Below are 25,691 nucleotides of genomic sequence, written 5' to 3'. Positions count from 1 at the left end.
GGAGCACGCACCGCGTGGTAAACACAGGACGAGTCGGGTGACAGACCAACGACAACTGACAACAACTGACCACGATCGACTATGAGCGACACAACAAGGAAGAGATAAACAACGGAGGCTTGTGGAAACCACAACACCAAACACTAAACGTAAATCCACTCGGAACCAGAGCCAGGCAAATGTCAACAACGAGCAACGACCAGAACGCAGTACCGCCGAGATAAAAACGAAATCCAGAGCGAGTACCAGACTGCTGGACTAGGTTTTTTTTTTCTTTACTGTATTTAAATTCCCCATCGGGGCAGGCTGGCAGCAGCATATGCGCTGCTCTTCAGCCGAAAGACATAGAACAAACAATAGAAGATATTTAAAAAGAACAAAGGAGAGAATATGGTGAACATAGATATAAAAAAGGGGGAACATCATGGAAGGCAATAGACAAAAAACGGGCTGACCGTAAAATGGAGATAAAAAAACTGTTAAAACTGTTTAAAAGTAGCACACACAAAAAGCCACACACTGCGACAATTAAAAGAACACAAGGCACAGTATGACTGGAGCATAAAAGGTATCGACGGATGGTGTAGCACATAACAAACACTGACGGCGAACCTCGAGGCAGTACACAATTAAAATCACACCTCTTGACACACAGGAGAAACAGCACTAAACACAACACTTATGTGGCACACTGACGATGATCAAAATGGAGGATATGCCAGGTGTAAGGAGATGAGGGAGACTGGAAGAAGGAAGGGAGGGGTTGGACTAGGGCCGAGCGGGTCCCTATATACGAAACCGGAGGGAGCGGCTGTTGGCCGCTGTCTGCACGTGGCTTAGCGGTGGCGCCCTCGCTGCGCGAGAGCCGCTGCGCGGAATAGCCGCCGCAGTGGCGGAGCCCTCTGGGCTGACCACGTCCATTTGTTCTGCCGCGTGTGCGACTTCTGCGGCGGAAGGTACTAGAATAGGCATACTTAGCAAATGAAAGATTTTGATAGAGAACAAACAATATATTTGCCTTAATAGTGTTCAAAAGTCATTATATATATCAGTTCATGACATCCAGTCATACAAATTTACTCTTTCTGATGGACACACGTCCAGATCATCTGCTCTCAAAACTCCGCCATCTCTCTCCCCACATCCACCACTCCTGGCAGCTCACCTCCAACTGCGCAACGTACGCGCTGTTCACATCCAACTGCGCAACACTACAATAGCGAATATTTCAACAATGCCAACCAGCCACAGACTGCACACAGCACAGTCAGTGATTTTCATACAGAGCGCTACGTGGCGTTACCAACATAAAAACCTAATCAGCCTACTTACAAAGTGTTTATAAAAACAAATTGCTATTTTCCACAGTTCTCATGGTTATTTAGTTCTCATTTATTGTGTCTATCTTGGAAACAGAAGTTTGGTAATATAGTCTGGGTTTATTTCCAAATGTGTCATAGAAGCCTCTTTGGAGCACTGCAATTTTACAAATGGCATTTTGGTTTTAAGTAGTAGTTTTAATGTTTCATTTACTTTGTGATGGTGTTTTTTCACATTTTGTTCATTTGCCCATTTCTTACACCTTTGTTTTAATGCTTTAGCACAGTTGTTAGACCAAGCCTTTCTTAAACCATTCCTTCCTTGCAGTCTTAACTCATATTGCTGCTGTCTGTGCAGCTTTCTTGATTTATTCTTTGAATTCTTACCAGTGGCTGTATATTGTTTTGAAATTGTTATAGCTCATTTTTTATTTCTCGTGGGCCGACAGCGTTGTGAATCTGTTGTCAAGAAACTAAATCATTTTAATCACTAACGTTACTGTAATACAAGGAGGTGACTAAAGTCATGGGACAGCGATAAGCACATATATAGATGGCGGTAGTATTGTGTACACAAGGTGTAAAAGGGCACTGTATTGGCGGAGCTGCCATTTGTACCCAGGTGATTCGTGTGAGAAGGTCTCCGACATGATTACTGCCGCACGACGGGAATCAACAAACTTTGAATGCGGAATGGTGACTGGAGCTAGACGCACGGGATACTCCATTTCGTAAATCGTTAGGAAATTCAGTATCTCGAGATCCACAGTGTCAAGAGTGTGCCGAAAATACCAAATTTCAGACATTACCTCTTACCACTGATAGCGCAGTGGCCGATGGCCTTCACTTAACGACCGAGTGCAGTGACGTTTGCTTAGCGTTGTCAGGCTAACAACAATCGTCAGTGGGTGAAATAGCCACAGAAATCTGTCTGGCGTGTACGATGATGCATCCGTTAGGACAGTGAGTCGAATTTTGCCATTAACGAACTACAGGCGCAGACGAGCGACACGAGTGACTGCTGACAGCAGGACACCGCCTATAGCACCTCTCGTGTGCTTTTGACCATATTGGGTGGGCTCTAGACGATACGAAAACAATGATCTGGTCAGATGAGTCCCGATTCCAACTGGTAAGCCGGCCGGAGTGGCCGAGCGGTTCTAGGCGCTGCAGTCTGGAGCTGTGCGACCGCTATGGTCGCAGGTTCGAATCCTGCCTCGGGCATGGATGTGTGTGGTGTCCTTAGGTTAGTTAGGTTTAAGTAGTTGTAAGTTCTAGGGAACTGATGACCTCAGAAGTTAAGTCCCATAGCGCTCAGAGCCATTTGAACCAATTGGTAAGAGCTGATGGTAGATTTCGAGTGTGACGCAGTCCCCCATGAAGCCATGGGTCCAGGCTGTCAACAAGGCACTGTGCAAGCTGGTGGCTGCTCTATAATGGATTGAGCTGTGTTTACATGGAATGTACTGCGTCCTCTGGTCGAACTGAACTGATCATTGACTGGAAGTAGTTATGTTCGGCTACTCGGAGACCCTTTGCAGTCATTGATGGACTTCATGACAATACACCATGTCACCTGCCACAATTATTCATGATTGGTTTAAATAACATTCTGAAAAATTCAAGCGAATAATTTGGCCGGCCATATCGCCCGACATGAATCCCATCGAACATTTATAGGACGTAATCGAGAGGTCAGTTCGAGCAGGAAATCCTGCACTGACAACACTTTCGGAACTACAGACAGTATTTCCAGCTATGTCCTTATCAAATCGTTATGGCTGGTGCAGCAGCTTGGTAACTTTAACAAGCTGTCAAATATGGCATTTGATAGATGGGAATTACTTTGGAATTCTTCTGTCCGAGAAGAATCTGAACATATGTCTAACACCAAATCCAAAAGCGATTTAATACGTACATGTCCGGGCCCAAGCTAAATTTTAAGTGATACACAACTGAGAATAACTACCACATAAAAAATACATGTGAGTGATTGCTTAATAGCTATAGTGACTCTTTCCTGGATTGGTGATCACTGGCACAGACCAAGTAAACCGCTACTGGTGGCACTGTGATGGGCCTGATGAACTAACTTGAAATGGTGGACCTGGACATAGTCCAGTGAATCATTATCAGACAACACTAATATCTGATGGAGATTGAAGACAGATGTTCCCTCCCCCTTCCAGGCAGGTCCTGGCGGAGGTTCGAGTCCTCCCGTGGGCATGGGTGTGTGTTTGTCCTTAGGATGATTTAGGTTAAGTAGTGTGTATGCTCAGGGACTGATGACCTTAGCAGTTAAGTCCCATAAGATTTCACACACATTTGAACATTTTCCCCCTTCCATCCCATAACTAGCCCACAGAGTGAGGCCACAGCCACAATTATGAGCCCAGCTAGAAGTTCCATACTGACCAGACATGAGGCGTTCAGGGAAACTGTAGTGTCCACAGAGGTGGGAACCTCTTGGAAATTTCAGACAGTAGCATTTTGTTCCCTGGGACCTTAGGACATTAGATCTTTTTGGTGATATGTGTGGAGGCTGAAGGCTGATCCTGACTTGGAGGCTATATGGTGGTGTTCCAGTGTCATTTCTCACGCTAGTGCTTCCATTTCTCTCTCCTGCGTGTGTACACTGGTTCGGATGACAAACTATTTGATGGCCTGTGACACCACCTGCGAGTAGTCTGTTGCCTTGGTGACTCCTGATAGTTCTGGGGACCCGAGTGAGATGGTGTTCATAGGTATGGAACCATATTCCATAATCGGTTTGGAAACAAGGACATCATAGGAGTAAGTCGAACAGTGTGTGATGACGTCGCCCGTTCAGAAAACTAGACAATCTCCTGCTATCGTTTAGTGTGGATCTAAAGTGCTTAGGAAAGACGTTACTGCCTATTAGCTAGATGTATCAATTAAGATTTTTCACATGTAAGTTTTCAACTTCATGCTGTTCATTCGTCGTCCCCATTGGGTGGAATGGTGGTTTGGTGATGCATTCATTGTTAGTTCTGCTGCAGAAATTGATAAAGGATGCGAATGTAAATTGTGAGTATGATCTACTGTCTTCCTTCTATGGCAAAATGTTTTGTAGCGCCCTGAATGTAATTTTTGATGGAGTAGGCGATGCAAATTAAGTCTGAAAATACGTGATCTACTACGAGCCTAAGAACAGATCAGATGAGTACATGAATCTCTGTGGAACGTTTCTTGGTGATATGATGAGTGTGAGAAATATTTTCACAGTGGTAAGTAAGATGCGGTGTTTGGTCGGAGGAACGAGGTTGACAACAACATATTTATTTTTTCAATGTCGTTATCAACTGTTGGCTAATACATGAACCTTCTATTGATAATTTTCATTCGATATCTGAAGTATGTCCCGCTGGGATCTTGCAACAGGTCCATTAATCACTTCATAGGCCCGCCGCAATAGCTGCATGTTGTTCTTCAGCTCTTGTTCTTCAAACAATGTTGGAAGTGTAGAAAATCTAAGTAAAATTTAAGTGGCTGGTAAGAACTCACAAAAGGTGTCACAAAGGATTCAATTTTGTGTCCAGTCCTATTCCTTATGTACGTGAATGACCTTCCACTTAACATTCAACAAGCAGAATTGTTACTTTTTGCAGATGATACTAGTGCAATAATAAATATGTTAGAGAGAAAGCAGCATGAGGCATTGTTAATGATCTTTTCCAAATAATTATTAAGTGGTCCTCTGAAAATGGACTCTACCTAAATTTGGAGAGAACGCAGTGTATTCACTTCTGTATAACAAATAAAGTCATACTAACAACTGACGTAGCATATGAACACCAGTCAGTAAATTGGGTGAAATGCTCTAAATTGTTCGCATAGATGAAAACTTGAACTCAGTCAGTTCAGATATTTTTACTCTTTGTGAGAAGTTTGTGGGACAACTTGACCAGAAGAAGGGATCGGTTGGTAGGACATGTTCTGAGGCATCAAGGGATCACCAATTTAGTATTGGAGGGCAGCGTGAAGGTAAAAATCGTAGAGGGAGACCAAGAGATGAATACACTAAGCAGATTCAGAAGGATGTAGGTTGCAGTAGGTACTGGGAGATGAAAAAGCTTGCACAGGGTAGAGTAGCATGGAGAGCTGCATCAAACCAGTCTCAGGACTGAAGACCACAACAACAACAACAACATAATTTCTAGACTCGTAAATAAATGAATGAACCTCCTGAGATATTCCGCGTATTATAATGTGCTATGGAATAATATTCTGTGGAAATAATTACTTAGAAAGAAAGTTGGGAGGTGGCAGGAGCCTCCTCACATATTTCTATCTTACTCTGAGTAATTCGATTTTCCTTTCTAATTGTTGCGGTGAAAAGTTGCTATTCCTTCACACGCGGAGTCCCACACAGCGTCTCTCGTTACCCGGGTGGTCTGGTGACAGGCGGGCTCCGCTGATCTTGAAAGGGTTAAGCCAACGGGTGTGAGGGAGTCGAGTGGATGCTTTTCAGACGTCAACATTGCCATAAGAGCGGCCCAGAGGGGCCAGGGGCCAGAAGGGGCGTCTGGGCTAGAGATTCCGTTACTTCGCAGAAACTTAGTGAAAACACTTTCTGGCAGGCTACCAGCGAGGCGTGGGAATGACTTGTGTTCCCAGGCAGTCTTGGCGGGCAAATTCCCGCGTTTTCTGTAAAATCGTAACTGTGATTGGCTTGCTCAGGGCATAGCTCCGTGACGTAGCAAAATCGGCGCAGAAATTGGCGCCAAGAATCTCCATTGGTGGACTAGTAGTGCTTCGACAATAGAGTGGAATTTTCCGCCGGTTTTCGAGTTGCTGATTGGAATGTTTAACCATGGCCACTGTCGTGAAGGCGGGATTGTTCTGTGTTCGGCACGTACAGGTGCTCTTGAGAGAGTTGGCTCTCACCTTTCGGTCGGAGTAGGTTACAAGACTGAGCTCTCGCTGCTCTGGACAGCCTGCCTTCTGTTGGCTGTCCAATATACTTTTATTGAATTGAAACTGTTTGACGAAGTAGCTAAAGTTTCGACTTCAGCGTAACTTCCCGAGTACAGTTGGCAGTTGACTGTTTTGCGTACAGATGGCCTATGTTGTCTGTCTTGAGCAGTTTTGGCTAAAGTTGACTGTATCGGAGTTACTGTGTGACTTCGCTCGTTAAAATCAATCACTGTACTGTCAGTCATTGTGTGGCGGGCCTTCTTCGTCTTCCTCAGAGGCGCATTTGTATTGATAGGAAGTCTTTAGTCTGGAACAACCAGACCTGGATACTTTGTTTCGGGCTATACTCGCGATATTATCATTACCACGACGGGACGTCGAAGCAACCAGCCATCGCTTCCGGTACGCCATATTGTGTCCTTGCAGTTAAGAAGACAGCTTGGTAATGTATGTCCGCAACATCGGCAGATTAGGGAATTTGCACTGTGATAATCAGAGCTCAGCAGAGCGCGCCTGTTCCCGTCTTTTCTTACATGGTTCTGTCTTGGATGTTCATTGTCTGAGTTCTCACTACTGTAGCAGCAATTAATGTTGGATTGGCTGGGTGTTTCTCTTAAGATTTGAGTTGCAGGGGATTGGCTCCACATACCAATTCGTCATAAATGTCATAATCTAATTTATGGACAACTTCACCTTCACAGCATTTATTTGAGTATCCAATTTGATCCAATCTGATGTATTGTAAATGTTTCATGTGTTTTGTTTATGATTTTGAGTTTAGTCATAATAAATCAAATTGTTATTTTGAACAGAAGTTTCATTCTGTTAATCGGTAGAACAACCCTTTTATTTTTCAGTGCGTTACTGAAATTTTCCTTTATTTAATTAGTGTCTATCAAATTAAATTATTGCAGGTGCCAAACTCTTTTCTACTCCACTTGCAGGGTCGATTGCAGTCAGTTCGCATTTCTTCCTAATCCATGTGCAACAGCAAAAGTCGGAGTTAGAATAGGGGGGGGGAGCTTAGAGCATCATTTACATATGAAGATTCTAGAAGAATTTAGTGTTAAATACACTGCTAGCCCCGGCACCTCGCAAAGTGTTGCTTTCACACTAGCGAGCGGTAGAATGATGTCCAGTATTCACTTGCAGTCTTCTTGTATTTAGGCATTTCAGCTGCATCATCACAATATATCTAAACAGCCGAAACATTATGACCACTGTACACCGCGACGTTGGATGCCACCTGGAGGCAATGTGGGCACGTAATGCGGTAACAAAAGTATGTAAGCGAAGTAGACACGGGCCGGGGATCATCCTAGCGAAGGTATGGGCTGCAAATGGGGAAATCCATTCAGATAAGTGACTTTGACAAAGAGCAGATTATTATTACGCAGAGCCTGTGAACGAGTTTCTAAAAAACGATGAAACTGATCTAATGTTCACGTGATACAGTTGTGAGCATCTACGGAAAGATGCAAAAGGACGGCGAAACTACCACTAGGCGTTAAATGGCTGGACGTCCACGGCTCTTCACAGAAATTGGGATTTGGAGGCTTGTCTGCTCTGTTAAGCATGATACTCGTAGATGGTGATCTGTGACTTCTCTTCTGAAAGAGCACAATGCTGGTGCACGCACAAGTGTTTCGAAGCACATCGTTTATCGTACAGTGTTGAACATGGAGCTCCAGAGCAGACCATCCGTACGTGTTCACATGTTGACCCAGCGACGTCGTCAGCTATGATTTCAGTGGGCACAAGACTATCGAAATTATACAGCCGATCAGCGGAAAGGTGTCGTCTCTCGGGTGAATCACATTTTTACTGCATTACATCGATGGTCGTCTCTAGAAACGCCGTCATCGAGGTGAACGACGGCTCGAAACGTGCAGCGCGCCTCTGTCGCAGGCTGGTGGGAGCATTATTACGCTATTGGAGACATTCTCCTGCGCTTCCATAGGATCTGCGGTAGTAATCGAAGACACGCTGACAGTTGTGAACCACCTACATCCCTTCATGCTTCAAGTGAGCCAGAATCTTGCTATAGCAGTTTGATCTCACATTGAATTCTCGGTGACCAAATTCACCTGATGTGAATCCTACGGAACCCATCTGGGTTGCTATCGAGCGCGTAATAGCAAACGAAAATCAGCGGCCCGTTATTTGCGCGAATTACATGACTTGCGCCAAGACATGTAATGCCACATACCTCTACAAACCTGTTACCAAACTGTCGGAACACTGATACCCAGAATCAGTGATATATTTCGTTCCAAAGATGGACAAACAACCTATGAAGCAAGCAGTCGTAATGTTTTGGCTCATCAGTGTACACTGGTGCACAAAGCTTAAGGGCGAAAGTAACCTTGACATGATGTATCGCTGCCAAGTAACATACTTCAATGAAACTTGAATTGTACATAGAGAGAACTGCTACAATTTAATACAGATGGTAACTGAAAGAAATACGCAGTCAGACGAAAAGAATTGACACCTTTGTTCAACGAGAACAATTACACATCAGTCACAACGATTCATGATGGTTGCCTGGACATGAAAAAAGGCAGTACAGGATTCTCCATAGGTTGTGCGTTAACCAAGAACGGAACTGCGCACTACATAACCTGCTCCGTTGCTGGGCACAACATCGTTGGGGATTCTTGTGTTAGGGCATACCATTCCTCTAGCAGCGCAGTTGGCGGCTGCTGTATGGTCGATGGTGCATGTCGATATGCTGCAACAGATCTCTCCAACGCATTTCACATGTGCTCGATGGGATTAAAATCGAAGGAAAGGATGGGCTAGTACATTCGCCAAATATCCTCAAGATCCGACACCTGAGCTGTTCGATTCGATTGTGCACTGACTATCCTTAGAAAACAAGCCAGGAGCGAATCCACCACTGAAAAGATGCGTATGAAGAAAGAGTAGAGAAACACAATAACATTGACCGGTGAGTGTGCCATGTTCAAAGATTTGTAGGTCAGAACACCCATGCAGCATCATGTTTCCTCACATCATAAAACCTGAATCTCCAAAACGATCATGTTGGACAGCATTTCTGTGTGCATTAAGTGCCCTCATATTGTGACAATTGGGAACGTGCATACTTGTCATCCAAACACTCTTTAGTTAAGCAGTCTGTGAATCCCTAAATCATCTACAAATTTAATCACGTGTTAGCCCTGCTACACTCTATACTCATAACAAGTAAAGTTTTGTTATTTGCTATCAATCTTTGCATTACAACAGTAGTACAGTATTACAATTAATTTTTGGTGATTTCATTTAAAAATTATTGGCATGTATTGATACATGTGAAACATCTAAATGAACTGAGTTTGCATTTACATTATACATAATTTTTTTTTTGTTTTTCTTAACTAATATTCGTATCTCGTTTCATCTAACATAATACTAAGATTAAGTTGTAAATGGGCAAAGCCAGGAATTCAATTAATAACTGAGATCAACTAGGATGAGTGTTATTCTTGTTTGAACAGAACTATGGCAGACGAGGAAGGAGCAGCACGAGAAGCGCCCCCACAGGGCGAAGCTGCACCATCTCCCAGCAAAATGGCACCACCACCATCTGCTAGCCAGGCTGCGGTACCACCATCTGCTAGCAAAGCAGCTGTGCCGCCCTCTGCTAGCCAAGCGGCAGTACCACCATCTGCTAGTAAAGCTGTGGTACAACCATCTGCTAGCCAGGCAGTAGCACCATCTCCAAGCAAAGCGGAAGCAGAAACAGGACCGAAACCTAGTAGAGTAGAGGCTGCACCAACACCTAGCAAAGCAGAAGCTGCGCCGACTCCCAGCAAAGTAGAAGCTGCGCCGACTCCCAGCAAAGTAGAAGCTGCGCCGACTCCCAGCAAAGTAGAAGCTGCGCCGACTCCCAGCAAAGCAGAGGCAGCTGTTAAACCCAGCAAAGTGGTGAGTTACTTCTATACCTACCAGCACTGACACCTGCCACCATCATATCCAGGCATTCTGAAGAAAACTACTAGTTTATGTTTAGCAGCTGTTACCCATAGCTGTACTTGCATATAAATAGTTTTGCTAGGATATGTGATGCTAAGTAAGTTACAGTATGTGTAATAACATCAGCTGTCCTCACATGTCTGCCTGTTCAGGTAAGCACAGCTCATGATAGGAGCCATAATCTCCCCCCTCCCAAGCTGTCCCAGTGCATGATGTGTCGGTATGTACAGCACCACTGCCAAGTGGTGCAGCAGAGGGGTATCGGTAGGGGTGTGCATGTATGCATTCTGCTATTGGAGTAACTATGCATTATACAGTGTGTACATTATACAACAGATAGTATCCAAGTATGGATTAAACACAATGAAGATAGTAAAAGCTTTGTATTCATTATTTTGAATGGTATCACATAACATGCATCAACCATTTGTGAAAATGATTTCACAAATGAAAGAGATCGAAAGTTAATGAGCCAAGAGCTTCATCAAAGAGTAAATATTTTCCCCTAATTCATGTAAAATTGTTCAAATCAGTAAGTGTCTTGTACAGTAGCTTTCTCAAGTAGCCTATGTCCTTCTTCATAGTTCAAGCTATCTCCATCGATATCAGTTCAGCATGTTAGTCTTGAAAACGTAAGAAACAGAGTTACCATCACATTTATATTAGTTTGAATTTATTTATTTTTATTAGATTGTGTTTTTACACATGCACTGCTCCCTAAAAATAAGGACAGCACGTGTTATATAGTTATTATTATTATTGCTACAATTCACAGCACATTAAAAAAATTACTACTTTTATGAGTAGCTAATCCAAAACTGTATTTCACTACTTCACTATTTAAAAATAAGAAAAAAGAATCAATGAAAATAAACTGATCTAGAGGAGGAAGGAAGATGAGAAGAAGAGTGTTAATTGAGAAAATCAAGGTATTGACTACGTACAAACAAATGTTAAGAGTAATTGGTAGAGGTAATGGCAAACAAAGCAAAGGAAATTAGTGAGGCACTGCAAGGAGTAGGTAGTGATTCTTCATGATTTTGTTTTTGTTTTAACTGCATATAATAAAGGCAATCCACCAATTTTCATCCACAACGCCACATCTATCGCACTGCAGCACCCTAGACACTCACTTTCAAACTCAGAAAACATGGCCTCTTCCATTCTGATACTGGTCTTCATGTTTTTGCCACGAAAGTCATCGTCCATAGCATACAACTGTGATCCACCTCTTTGTCCAACACTGCAGTCCCTGTTTTCCCCAGAGGGCACATCAATCTGAAACCATTTGTTCTCACAACTAGTATGTGTTTATGAAAAATCGTCCCAACAATTTCGCATGTGGCAGCAAACCCATGACACTACTAGATGTGTTTGTTGATATCCAGAAAGGGCATTGTAGTTTGGTCTATTTGTCACACTAAATCCAACTTAATCATCACAGTAGTCCCCAACAGCATCATCATCACAACTGTCCCCACTTTACTTTACTTATTTTGTTTTATATGTAACCAATATCAACACTATAAATGCTTTTCAATGATTTTGGCAGAAGCGCTGGAAACACAGATTTTTGTAACACGTAGTGAGTACACTTAGTTGAGCATGGTCACTCTAGTACACTGGAATGAAAGAAAACGCTATCCTGTGATGTGATGTCTTTTTTATGAACGTTGGGCTTTAAAAACACTTCAAAGCGCATTCAGGCTTGTAACTCGTTTTGGCAGAGTACTACGAACTTTATCCTCAGAGTTGTAGAATCTTCTGTTGGCAAATAAAGCAAATCCTTTAGGGCATGGAGGAAGAAGGCGATAAAGTAGTCATCAGTAGGTCACGAGGAGTCAATACTGCAAAAACCAGATGTAAAGTTACAGAAACGACAAGAAGTCACTGCTATCTGCATGACCTATACTACAACTATCTATTATATGGGTAATTGAGAAGTTGTAAGTTCTACAAACTCAAACAGTAGCAAATACATATTTTTTGCCCAAAACGAACAAAATACACAGTCACGATCTCTAATACTTACGATCCACACTGGAATTGTAAATCAGCATCGCTAAATGCCACAAGTGTTTGGTATCTCTCATTATAATCCACCACTGACGTTTCTGACCACTAAAGTTAAAGTGTACCAGAGGACACCTCCAGAAAATATATATAATACGCATACTGTAATGGGGTATGTAGTATGTCCCATCCTGTATTGCACAAGGATTCACTGAAGAGCTGTTTCATTCAGGTATATTACTTTCCAAACACCCACAACATCTATGAAACAAAAATATTGTGTAGTCAATGTTTTACATCATGCATTTCTAATCTGATGTTGTGGACAGATACAACTTTGTATTCACATATTGCACTTCAAAAATCGTGTTTCATCCTTTGTATTGAGGTGAAGTTGCATCTCTTAGAGATTATAACGCTTTACAGGCTTTCACTTCAACATTTCCAGTTATTTCTAACTTGTTGAAAACTGGAGATGTTAAAGTCAAAGATTTATCACGTTTTACTTCAATAAAAGGTACAGTATTACTTTTAAGAAATTTAACGTAGTTTTGATTAGTTGTGATATTTTTCTGTGCACTACATCTTTAGCATCTGAAATATTACACAAGAAATTCAGTGCATCATTACTTATTGACAAATTCTTCTGCTCTATTACTTTCTTCTGTATAAATTGATCAGTTTCTCACAAAGTTAGATAACTGACTAAGGTTCTCTAAATTGCCTTAGTTTGAGATAAATGGTAAGCATAGGGCTACCGATTTGGAAATAGCTGAAACAAACTTATGGAAAAAGTTTACATGAAATTTACAGTACAGATGCAAAATTAATGTAGCCAATAGGTAAGTTAAAAATGTGAATAAGTATGTGTTATAGATGTTAAATAATAAATCTGTCTACATAGATGTAAGGGATTGAAGGATAAGAGGAACAGGATGTCTATGTCTGAAACTAAATTGTCACAGAATAATAACTAATTTTTGGTTCATTATTTTATTCCTACAAGCTTCTTACCTATGGATTCGACCATGCACATGTGAGCCACATATTTTGTTTGCACAGTCTCCTCTTCCCCACTCAATCTGTCTTTCTCCTTCTCCATTGCTGTAGGTCCATCTTCTCCCCCCTCTTTCTGCCCACATCCTCTTCCCCTCTCTCTATCCATTTTCCTCTTCCCTCTTTCTGTCCATTTCCTCTATCTTTCTCTCTGTCCATTTCTTCTTCCCTTCTCTCTTCCTATCTCCTCCTCCCCCCCCCCCTCTTTCCATCTACTCCTCCCTATCTCTCTGTCCACCTCCTTTTCCCTATGTCACTTCCCATCTCATGCTTCCGCCTCTCTTTGTTGATCTCCTCATCTCTGTTCATCTCCTTTCATAAATCCCCATTGCAATGAGAACTAGGTGATGCTTATCCCCACAGTACTTCAGATGAGACAGTGTTATGTATAATAAGTCTGGTTGAAATCAATCTAAGGAATTAGGATGCCATTAGTACACACACCACACACACACACACACACACACACACACACACACACACACACACACACACACACATTACATGCACACACATCACACACACACACACACACACACACACACACACACACACACATATATATCTCCTGAACATTTGTTCAGGGTTATTCAGGATTTTATATTTTAGAGTTTTAAGATTCATCACACATTTCTAATTATTAAATAGGTACTATACCAAATTTTTTAAAATTTTTAAGCTCTTTTCTACTATTCTTTGAAAACAATATGTGAAATATTCACACATTTGTAGTTTCTAATTCTTCTTTTATGCTTTCATGCAGGGCGATTTCATCTCAGTTAACACACGTCAAGGGTGAATATCTCACATCATTATTTCGAAGTTTTTCTAACGCAAATAAATGTTGAATTACCACAAGACACCTCCCAAAACCTAAAATATTTTGACTTTCTGATGATTTGTTGAAACATCATAGACCTCTCTACATGAGGGAATTTATGTAAATGTCCTCACAAATGGGAACATCAAAGAAATTGTAATAAAAAACTACTATTGGTAGAAATCTGGAATTATTTTTACTAAAAACCTCATTTACAATTTTATCACACATGGTTTACGCACTTCTGAGCTTTTATTCATCTTTAATTTAGAATAATAAACTATGAAAATTTGTAACTTTTAGCGAAATTGTAATAAAAAACTACTATTGGTAGAAATCTGGAATTATTTTTACTAAAAACCTCATTTACAATATTATCACACATGGTTTACGCACTTCTGAGCTTTTATTCATCTTTAATTTAGAATAATAAACTATGAAAATTTGTAACTTTTAGCAAAATTCAAAATTAGATTTTGAAATTATAAATTGTCACAGGATGTTAAATGTCTTGAGAAATGATAAAGAAGAAAGACTGATAACGGTCAGCTGTGGCAAAATGCCTGAAATTCTTAAACTATCAAAATATTTCTACATAAAAATGAGTGAATCCGAAAATTTTTGATTGTGTATAAATTATTTTCTCTATAATCATCATTCTGAATATTCTAAAATTTGCATGGTATATTTGTTGGTCATTGAAGTTGTGGAAAGTGCAATCAGAGTGGGCAGTATTGTGCAGAGTAAAATTTCGGAAATTCGTATGTTAGACCTAGCTACTTTCAAGGTCAAAATTTCCTGAACACTTTAAAATTTAAATTAATTGCTGATGTTGAGTAAATGTAATGCAAAACTGGTATGTCTTAGTCAGAACCATTATTTCATAGCATTGTAAGTCTTAGTTTTGTTCAAACATTTTATTAAAAAATTAGGTGCAGAAAATAGCTTCGTCTATACATTTTGCTGTTTCTGATATGAATCACAAAGTTTTATTGTATTTTATCATGATTTTACGTTCTTTATAACATTCCATGAATTAAAATTGCCTACACTGTAACAGTCAAACTGCACTGCTGAGAAAAGATCATCTGTCTTTTTTTTTCATCTGCTCCTAATTGAAAATGTATAACCAAGCTGAATTTGCAGATGGACAAGGATGATCCAACAGTAGTAGTACTTGGAAAATGGGAACTGCACACTGATCTGTTAATGATGGCCATTTGAAAGAATTTGACAGATCATGTGGTGTCATAAAGGAAACAGCTAATCTTGCAGCTCATGAGAGATGCTAATTATTTGTCCCACCAGCTGCTGATCGTCATACACATAATAAATGAAGCTGGTGAGAACCGAGTCTTCTAAAGTATACTGAGCTCTCTGTGTTTCACTCACATTATTAGCCTGCATTTCATGATGAACTGTTCTTACAATGTATATACCACTCTGGGATGCAAGCAAGTAGTGACTTTACTGAATTCCTTCCACTGGCTTCATAACAGACCACTCTTGTCCCTTTTTTAAGCGGAGTTCACCTAATGTACTTTTATTCAAAAGTAAGATTTTCATGTTTTGTAGTAATTTTGTTATGGTCTGTACAAATCCAGTAGCATCTCTTATAGTGTCAACGGCTTCATGCTGGAGATTAAATCTTCTTGCAAGATGTTTACAGAGATCTCATCCCTATCACATGCAGTTTATCCATGACCTGTTGCTGAAAATATCAATTTTGTCTTAATCCCTCACAGTGTTTCCCAACCTCATAAAGCTGAAAGCGATTTTTAAAATGAGGTCCACCACAATCAGCCACATACATATTTGAGAACTGTAAGGGCTCTAGGTACTATGTCATCAGTTATTGTGATGACATCATACCATGCATGTGCACTGTTGTGAATAAGATCATCACTAACAATAGCAAAACAATGTGATGTTACAAAGGAGTGAGCAACACATGTGAACATTGACACTTGCAATGTGTGCCAGTGGTAAATTTTAACTTAGTTCTGCAAAGCAACAGACCAGTTCTGAGCAAAGACGAAATGAAGAACTAATGTGTCAGTATTCTGGAATGTGGCTGATTTTACTTTTGATAAAGCCTATCTTTTAATCCTGCTGATACAGTGATGAGCTACTCCTTTCATAATCCAAAGCCTAAACTCTGTAACAAACTTCCCTAGCTCCACTGTTTTCTTCACTAACTCTCCTCTATCCCACAATGCATAGGTTACATCACTGTCAGTATCATGAAGGTGTAGAGGTCATCTCTTCAGCACCAGGGCACAATGCAAACTCCTCCAAACAGCATTTATCTTGTGGCTCTTGATGTACACAAAAGAATTAGGCTGATCTCTGTGTACTTTTTTCCTGTAACACTACTGGTGGTGAAACAAATAAGTTACAAATTACTGCAGTAAATGCATATACATGGCATTTTACTCATTTTGGTTATAAGGTGTGGAATTTTATGAGACTAGTTTTTAAATCTGGTCTCTCCTTCTTCATTAGGTGATATGCTTCTCTTATTGATCTTGTCACACATCTTTTAGCCTTTTTGACTTTTTCACCATTTTCGCTATAAGCTACATGGACATTTTACATTAGAAATTTAATGATGCAAAATATGCAGGGTGTAGAAAAATGTCTAATACTTTACGCAGAAAAATACTGCCCACTTTGATTGCAGTAACTACTAACACATTAACCAAACAGCATATTGTGAAATTTTCATAAATTTTGTGATGAGTGGTTTCGAGCAAATACTTCATAAAAAATTATAAAATGCGATTTTTTAAGTTTTTAATAATAAGTATTAACAGAATACAGTTAGCTGGAGAGTAGAAGATATTATTTATAATTATATTAGTTGATCTGGTAATATAACAAGTAAGTTATTATTTTGTGACATTCCAAATTTAAAAAAACTTAAACAGTAAAATAAAATTTTTGTATTCTTGTCTTAAATTTGTAAGTTAAAAGAAAGTGCATCAGTGTATGTATTTGAACATTTAAAGAGGGACCCTTAAAGCTAAACATCTGATGGGTCTCCAGCACTTTTGGTTTGTTAGTTATATGTTTTTACTTCTCTACTATTTTAAGAGTTATTTACAAAATATACATTTCAAAGGACTACACCATTTACAACAACCAAGATAAAATGATAATACCTTCTTTCTTGACACATATGATCTAAACATCTAACATATATTTTTCCAGAGGAATTCATAATTATAAGTCGACATGTGGTGTATGATTTGAGATGAAATTGCCCTCAGCTAGATGTTTTGAACATTTTTGAAAATAAGTAACTTTATTAATTTATTATATGTGTTTTGATGTTTTTGTTTTTAATGAATTTTTCGTTCAGGTTTTTGAAATTTTTATTATGAATATTTTTTAATTTTTCATAAAGTACTCATTATTTAGTGTTATGTTAGGATGCAAGAATGTGTAAAGTAAACTTTTAGCCCTGTGTTATATTTATTCTATTGTAATCTGCAGCATTCATGTGTGCAGCATGTTTCAGTAAAAACAGTAAATGCTTTAGGAGGTGATAGTTGAGGAAAACTTTCCAGACAACATTTAATCTGTTTTTATTGGTTATAGAGATTCAGCCACTTATACATATAAGTTTTCAAATTGCATGTGGGTATTCCAGTTGCTATGGAGGTGGTTGCCAACTCCTTTTTTTTGTTTTGAATTTCTGTATGTGAAGCCACCCATGACTGAGTATAGGTAACTGAATGTTTCAGCTGTGACTCTGAAATCCTCGCCAATCCATCTGTAATTGTGTTCATGTTCTGTAATGAAAAGGCTGTTCTGGTACTTGTAGAGGACTTGGTAGATGATTTCACAACTGCAGGGTAGCCAACTGAAGCGTTTTTCTCATGTTCTCGCTAAACTGTGTGAGATTGGTGTAATGCCCAACAGTCATATCTCATGTTAAAATGCCAATGAGCAATGTGGATCAAATAGAAGACATTATTCAGTAGGTAGAACATAGTCCTCCTCTAAGTACATGAAGGATTTCTATATGTGTTAGTGTTTCATTTACAAGAATATGAGGGATGTTACATTCACACAGTCACTATTCTTATTGTATGCAGCTGATTCAACACCTTTGAGAAGAAGGTGAAGCTAGATGGTTTGTTGCAAATAGCTGACTGATTCTGTTAATACTGTTTACTTAAGATTCACTTCACTTGTGACAGTATCAATAACAACCATAAGTGACATCAGTGGTCTGATTAAATCCCATATGCTTCTGTGGAGACACATTTTTAAGAACGATTCTCTGTAAATATGTGATTTAGTTTGATATGCAATACGTTCATCAGATCTGTTGTGTTACCACATTGTTTCAAAGGGCATCATTGTCTAACCTTTTTGAAAACTACATTCCATGAGTTGGTCAAGCTTACTTTAACTTCAAGCCCCTGTGTATTCTTCCAGCATGATGGGACCCTTGCATCTTCTAGTGTCAGGTGACACTTTTCTTGGCCACCATGGTCTGTGGACATTATACATTTAGAATTTTGCCTTTTGAGGGTGGTTGAAAGGTGAAATGTACGAAGAAAAAGTAGATGAAAATGACAAACTGATAGTTTGGTTATGAACAGCGATGTCCACATAAAAGAACACTAAGACAACCTTATAAGAGCTACACATGGTGTCCTCGAGATATTTAAGAAGTGCATAGAATTCAGAGATGGAATTTATGAAAATCAGCTTTGAATTTAACCATTTGTCTTTGCTTAGCACCTTCGGAGAGTATCAGTCTGGGTTACATTCCAATAGATGTATCTCTGTAACGAATAAAAATTGGAAAATTGCTATACTTGGTGTTTTATTCGAATCCACATGCTGAGGCCTAATGCAGACCATCATCCATTTTGAGACTGAATTATGTATGCATGCTCCTGACATCTGTTGATCTTATGATGAACTGGACTTATCTGTACCTGTAGCCTTGCACTGAACATAAGAACCTACAGAAAAAATTGGCTCACTAATTTCTCAGATATTCATTTCCATGAGTCCCCAAAGCATAATTTTGTTACTCAGTGCTGTTTAATTGTTATCTATAGTTAACAACATAATATAGTATCTACATTATGTATGTTGTAGTAATACTTTGTAACTGGAGATGTATATGTACTTTTATATGAACCTGAACTCCACAGATGTGCTAGATGAAGATCATAATAGTGAGAACCATGAAGTGCTGAAATAGTTTTATATGAACCTGAGCTCCACGGATGTGCTTAATGAAAATCATAGTAACGAGAGCCATGAAGTGCTGAAATAGGTCATATCGTCCTCTACGGATATTCCTGCATTTTACTACAATGTTCTGTCGTTGGAACTTCTGTGTACACAACAGAGTCATCCACGAACTTCATGGAGCTTCTAACGTTATCCACTAAGAGATTTATATGGGGTGAGCCACTAACTATTGCCAACTAGAATAACTCTGACAGTATGATAGGAGCTGAAACGTTTCTGGGACAAAACTTGCATGGGACAATGGGGGCCACAATATGACGTTGGTTTTTTGTTGTTAGGTGGGGTCATGTCAGCGATATCAAGGTCAACTTTTTTTTAATTGGAGACGAATCCAATGATGTATAACAGTAAGGTCTTTGAAGGTCAACCGTTTACAGAAGGTGTTAATTGTGATGACCACTGGTATCAATGCAGTGCTGCAATCTTCTTATCACGGACAAAGTGGTATTCCTTATTACATTGGCACTTATCAAAACAATTGCTCTGACAATTCTCTCTCCCATATATTCAAGTGTAGTTGGAACATCTTTATAAACAATGTTTTTAACGAATTCCCACAAGAAAAAATCCAGAGGTGTCAAGTCTGGCGAACGAACGGGCCACGACACATCTCCTCCGTGTCCAATCCAACTATTTGGGAGTTGTCTCTGCAACTCATTTCTAGGCATCAGCGAAAAATATGCCGGACACCCATTGTCTTGATACTACATTCTGTTCCTTACTCCTAAAGGTATTTCTTCCAATAACAGACCTAATGTTTCTTGCAGGAATGTAGTGTACTTCCTACCATTAAGGTTTCCTTCAATGAAATAGGGACCTATAATTCTGTCCTTCAGAATCCCACACCATACGTTCACTAATCATGGTTCTGGTGTGCAACTTGCCACAGCCAACATGGATTTTCAGTTGCCCAATAATGGGTGGCATGCAAATTAACATTTCCATTGTTTGTGAATGTAGCCTCTTCAGTAAATAAAATCAACTTAATAAATGTGTCATCCCATTGAAACTGAAGTTGAGCCCATCGGCTGAATTCAATCCGTACCAGTCAATTCTTGGTGGAGACTTATGTGGTAAGGATGATATTTATGGCGATGCAGAACACGAACAACACTACTCTGGCTCATGCCAGATTCCATTGCAGTATGACACGAACTAACACAAGGATCTCAAACTGCAGTGGCAAGAGTACCAATTTCTGTTTCCTTATTAGTAACTTTCCTTTGCCAGATATGTTTCCAATGCCTTAAAGATCTCACTTTATCATATACATATTTAAATGTATGACATGAAGGGTGAGTACATTAAGGATATATTTGAGCGTATAAATCTCTAGCTCTCACTGAATTTCGTTGGCATTCTCCATAAATGAGGAGCATATCAACTTGTTCATCGAAGGAATACATCATTCACATTCGCTCGATTCGACGATACTAGTCTTACCGTTCCTACTAGTGTTTTATTGCGAAACCGTCGAATGATGTTTACATGTCATGGCACGTTAGATGGATACACTGTATTTGGCGAATCTTTATTGTTTGTGCGATATACGAGACAGAATTGTCAGAGCATGTGCTTTGATAAGTGCTGAAGTGATAAGGAATGCCACTCAATCTATGATAAGAAGATTGTAGCACTGCACTGATACCAAAGGTAATCACTTCGAACACCTTCTGTAAATGGATGTTCATGCCACCTTTTTGACCTTCGTTAACCATCAAAGACCTTACTGTTATACACCAATGGATTCGTCTCGATAGCCGTTATCAGAAAATAAGTACCAAACTATTACACACCACTTAAAAAAAAGTTGTCCTTCATATCTCTGACGCGATCCCACCTAACAACAAAAAACCAACATCATATTATGGCCCCCGTTGTTCCCTGCAATATTTGTCCCACAGTCCCACAAACTCTTCAGCTACTGTCATACTTTCGGAGTTCTTCTAGGTGGCAATAGTTAGTGACTCACCCTGTGTATGTAATGTAAGGTAATGTAATATACAACAGTTTTTCTTGGTACATCTGAAGTAACATTTAAGTCTGAAGATTTCCCTCCATTACCCATATTATAATAAAAAATTGCTAAGTTTAAAATAGATATGAGGTTACAGTAACAAAAAGTGTTTATTATTGCTATTATTACTTTTGTTAATCCAACCATAATCAGAAGATTCTATGTCTTACTTGCTATGGCCTCACCAGATGCTGGGCATCAAATGTCAAATCTGCAGTTCTGATACTAGTCTCACTCCTCCGATTTTAGAAAATGCAAGCAGGTAGTAGAATTTATACGATAATTAGTATGGTTAAGGACATGGGCTTGTAGTTACTTAATGAAATATCCACTCAGACAGTGCAACAAACTCTGTGGCACTACCAACAGTGAGCATGGCGACCACTGTTGAAGGAGAAACGCCTACCAGCGCATGTCACAGTTAGATAGTAGGAGGATTGTGCCTTCTTAAGGTTGTGTTTTATCATTCCACAATATTTCTGCTCACAGTGGTCGGGATCCTACGACTGCCATGCAGAAATGGAATCGATGGATTCAGCAAGGGCATATTCAGCATCTTATAGGATATCAGCAGCCCCATTCAAGTCACGCTTCGGAGACAGACATGTTATTCACTCAACTGCACTGAGCCGTACATTCATGACACATATCCTAAGTCAGACAAGTATCTACACAGACAGTGCAACGACATCTGGAGTATCACAGGCTGTCAGTTCTAAGACCCAGTTCCGCACGTGGCATCACAATGGAAGCTACAGTGAGACTGAACTTTTTCAGATTTCATACATCACTGTCAAGTGGACCCAGCAATTGACCTGATGGTAAACAATGCAATCACCTCTGGTTCACATACTTGGTAACTTGGACATCTAGAACTACATTTCTGATGTGTTAAGGACTATCCTCGATGTTTCTGTTACCTTATCATTCACCAAGATAATGCAGTGCCACCCATCCTTTCTTCATCTACACTGATAGACACTGTGTCCAGTTGTTGCTTTGTCACAACGTTCTCCAGATTTCTACCTCACTGAAAACAGCCAGTTGCCAGCCACTATGACTGATAAACTCCAACATAGAGGGAGCAGCATGGAATGATGTAACTCTAAATGTCAGCCAAACTCAGTTCGACTTGATGAACAGCCTCATTAGAGCCATTACAGCTGCCAGAGGTAGCAGGACTGTGCATTCAACTTCACATCCTGTATACCTTCAAAGCACATACAGATCTACTCACGTAGTCTGCCTGTTGTTGAGGTTTTCTATTTGAAAACTGGTTTGCTGAAACTCTCCATGCTAGTCTATCCTGTGCAAGCATGTGCACCACTGCATAACCACTGCACTACACATGCATTTGTATCTGATTATTGTAATCAAGCCTTGGTCTCTCTCTACAGTGTTTATCCCCCTGCATTTCCTTCCATTACCAAATTGACAATTCCTTGACACTTCAAGGTGTGTTCTATCAACTGTTCCATCTTTTAGTGAAGTTGTGATATAAATTTCTTTTCACCCCAGACCACTTCCGTTCCTTCATATCTTATTGTATCCACCTGTCTAATTTTCAGCATTCCTCTGTAGCACCACATTGCAAAAGCTTGTATTCTCTTTTTGTCTAAACTGCGTACGATTCAAGATTCACTACCTCACAAGGCTGCATTCTAGGCAAATACTTGAACTGATAGTAGATCCAAAAAATTGCTCTTTCAAGGACATGATAATTTTTGTATAACCAGTTATGCTGCTATGAGTTATTACTTTGTTTTATATGAACTATAGGACTATTCCAGCTATACAGGTATCATAAAATTATGTTTTCAAGTCCTGACTTCCATTAAAGCTCGTTGTTGCTGTTGCTACTTATTTGTTTACTTATTACAATCTTTCGTTGTCACTTTAGTAATAATCAGTTGTCTGTTACAGTATGTTCTGACACTTCATTAATAATGTTCAGTGTAAACTTAATTTCAACTTTTAAAAAATTTAAAACTAAAGGTTCATCAGGATTTAGGCCAGGAATAAGAATCTTTTCAACAACAGACATCACAGGTTGTTCCTTACTTGTCCTTTGGTACAGCCAACCAAATCGCAGGTTAACATGACATTCGATTAAATACATGGTGTCCCAAAACAATGTATACACTCTTTGAAACTGAACATATCTTTAATGAAAGTAGTTAGAAATACAATTTTAGTGACGTTAGGTGCTTCATGGTCCGACTTAAGGTGGTAAATGTTCAAACTAGTATCTGTCCATCGCAATACACCGTCGACAACGACGCACGACTGAGCGATATGCCAACTTTATTGTTTCTAAAGGAATAGCATCACAGGCTTTCTCAATTTGCTCTCTAAGATCATCCAGTCTGTGTGGTCTCGCAGCGTAAACTGTGTTCTTGAGAGTACCCCACATAAAGAAGTCTAGAGGAGTTAAATCTGGAGATCGAGCGGAATACTCCACTCTCTCGTCGTCCTACCCATCTGGCAGCGAGTGTACGATTAAGAAATGCCCTCACATCCAGGAGAAAATAAGGTGGCGCCCCATCCTGTTGAAAGCAATTATCTTCATTTCCAAACACAACGCTAAGACCAGGAGTTATCATATCCAACATTTCCAAGTACGAGTCGCCCGTGACAGTGCCGTCAAAGACGTACGGCCAGATTAACACTCTAGAAGACAGACCACACCCGATTGTTACTCCTGGTAGGGCAACATGCCTTTGCTCAGTTACGTATGGATTCTCCCTGGCCCATTACACGCAATTATGGCAATTAATTGTTCCATCAAGTTTAAACGTAACTTCATCTGACCAAACAATTCGATCTTGAAAACGTTACTCTTCTTCACATCTGTTAACGAACCACTCACAAAATTCGCTTCGCCAATCAGGATCATCCTCGTTAAGAGCATGGGGAAGTCTTGGAATGTAAGGCTTAAAGTTCTGAGACTGCAAAATTCTATGAACACTGCTTCTGCAAATCCCAGTCTGTCGAGAGCATTGGCTCACAGATTTCTTCGGGGATCGTGTGTATGCCTGGATTACTGCATCAACACTCTCATTGTCTGTTGAACTTCTCTTTCATCCGCTATGTCCCTTCTTCATATCGTTCACCGTTCCTTCGTCTTGAAACTTATCTCTGATTCTTGTAATTGTTACTCTTGCCGGTGGTGGTGTTACAATTTCAACTCTCCAATGTCGGCGTACAGCGCTTACATGTTTTCCAGTAACACTTTACCACCCATTTTCGTTGTTAATACGATAACGCCATGTTTGTTGACAATCCTGAAACAGATAAAGCATTGTTATGTTTTTCAACGCCTTCTATATTACTACCCGTAAGAATTGTATTTCTGTCTCCTTTACTTAAAGAGATATTGTTTCAAAGAGTGTGTACGTTATTTTGGGACATCCTGTATAAAAGATGTAAACAAGTGTGTCTGCCATCTAGCCCAGCGTATGGTTCAGCGTTTCATATATCAATGAAACAGACTTATGTAGTGTAATAACGTAAAGTAAGACCATTCCTTAAGTAAGTAATATGTATGAAGACTGCACATTGTAAAAATCTTGTTATGATATAAGATAAAACCCGTGAAATTTGTGCGAGAAATACATACTGCCGTCTGACTGTAGGCGTAGGCCCAAAACTAATTAGGACGATCTGAAACATTGTTTCAAAAAGTATGACTCATTGTAGTTTTTGTTCGCTGATATTTACGAAAACTGCCATGATGTTTTGAAACTGTGACAGATAGAATCATATTTTCATTAGATCTCATCCATTTCTCTTTCACGCATCGTCTTTTGTAATTGGTCCCCACTAAACAAAGTAAAACTATGTATACGACAGCTACCAGAGGCTATTAATTTTTTCGTTCAGGGGGGCCATTTTGATCTCACGAGTGGCGTGTGGAATAAAAAGTCAGTATGTTGACTCGATAATATTTCTTTATTTTTTCCGCGACGTACGTGATTGAGGCAGCAGAATCATTCTAGAATCCGTTTTGAAATACTTGTTGATTCCCATGACCTGCTTTTCGATCCTTGTAAGGCTCATCTTCAGATGGAGAACGTGGAGGTTACATCTTTATTCTGTAGTGTGATAAGAAAGAGATCGATAAAAAAACTAAAATACCTCCATGAGTGATATTACATGGCGTACTGTTTCTAAAACGGTATTCTTTTATTTAGTGAAACATGATGGGAGGCATTTCATTTAGTATCCACATCGCAGCTTCCGTTTTAAGAAAATATTGGCCACA

At 39.7% G+C, this 25,691-nt stretch overlaps 1 protein-coding gene across 1 annotated transcript in view; it reads left to right on the top strand.

Moving 5' to 3' along the window:
* The first annotated feature begins 9,764 nt into the window (after window positions 1-9,764).
* LOC124620136 (skin secretory protein xP2-like) overlaps window positions 9,765-25,691 on the top strand; it is a 174,210-nt gene continuing 158,283 nt past the window's right edge. Inside the window, exon 1 of the mRNA XM_047146807.1 lies at window positions 9,765-10,190. Coding sequence (XP_047002763.1) covers window positions 9,765-10,190 — 426 coding nt within the window. The remainder of the gene's footprint in view (window positions 10,191-25,691) is intronic.

The sequence above is a fragment of the Schistocerca americana genome, chromosome 6, assembly GCF_021461395.2.
Source record: "Schistocerca americana isolate TAMUIC-IGC-003095 chromosome 6, iqSchAmer2.1, whole genome shotgun sequence".
NCBI lineage: Eukaryota > Metazoa > Arthropoda > Insecta > Orthoptera > Acrididae > Schistocerca > Schistocerca americana.
Note: the sequence above shows the minus strand (reverse complement) of the source record. Positions and strands in the feature narration are given on the sequence as shown.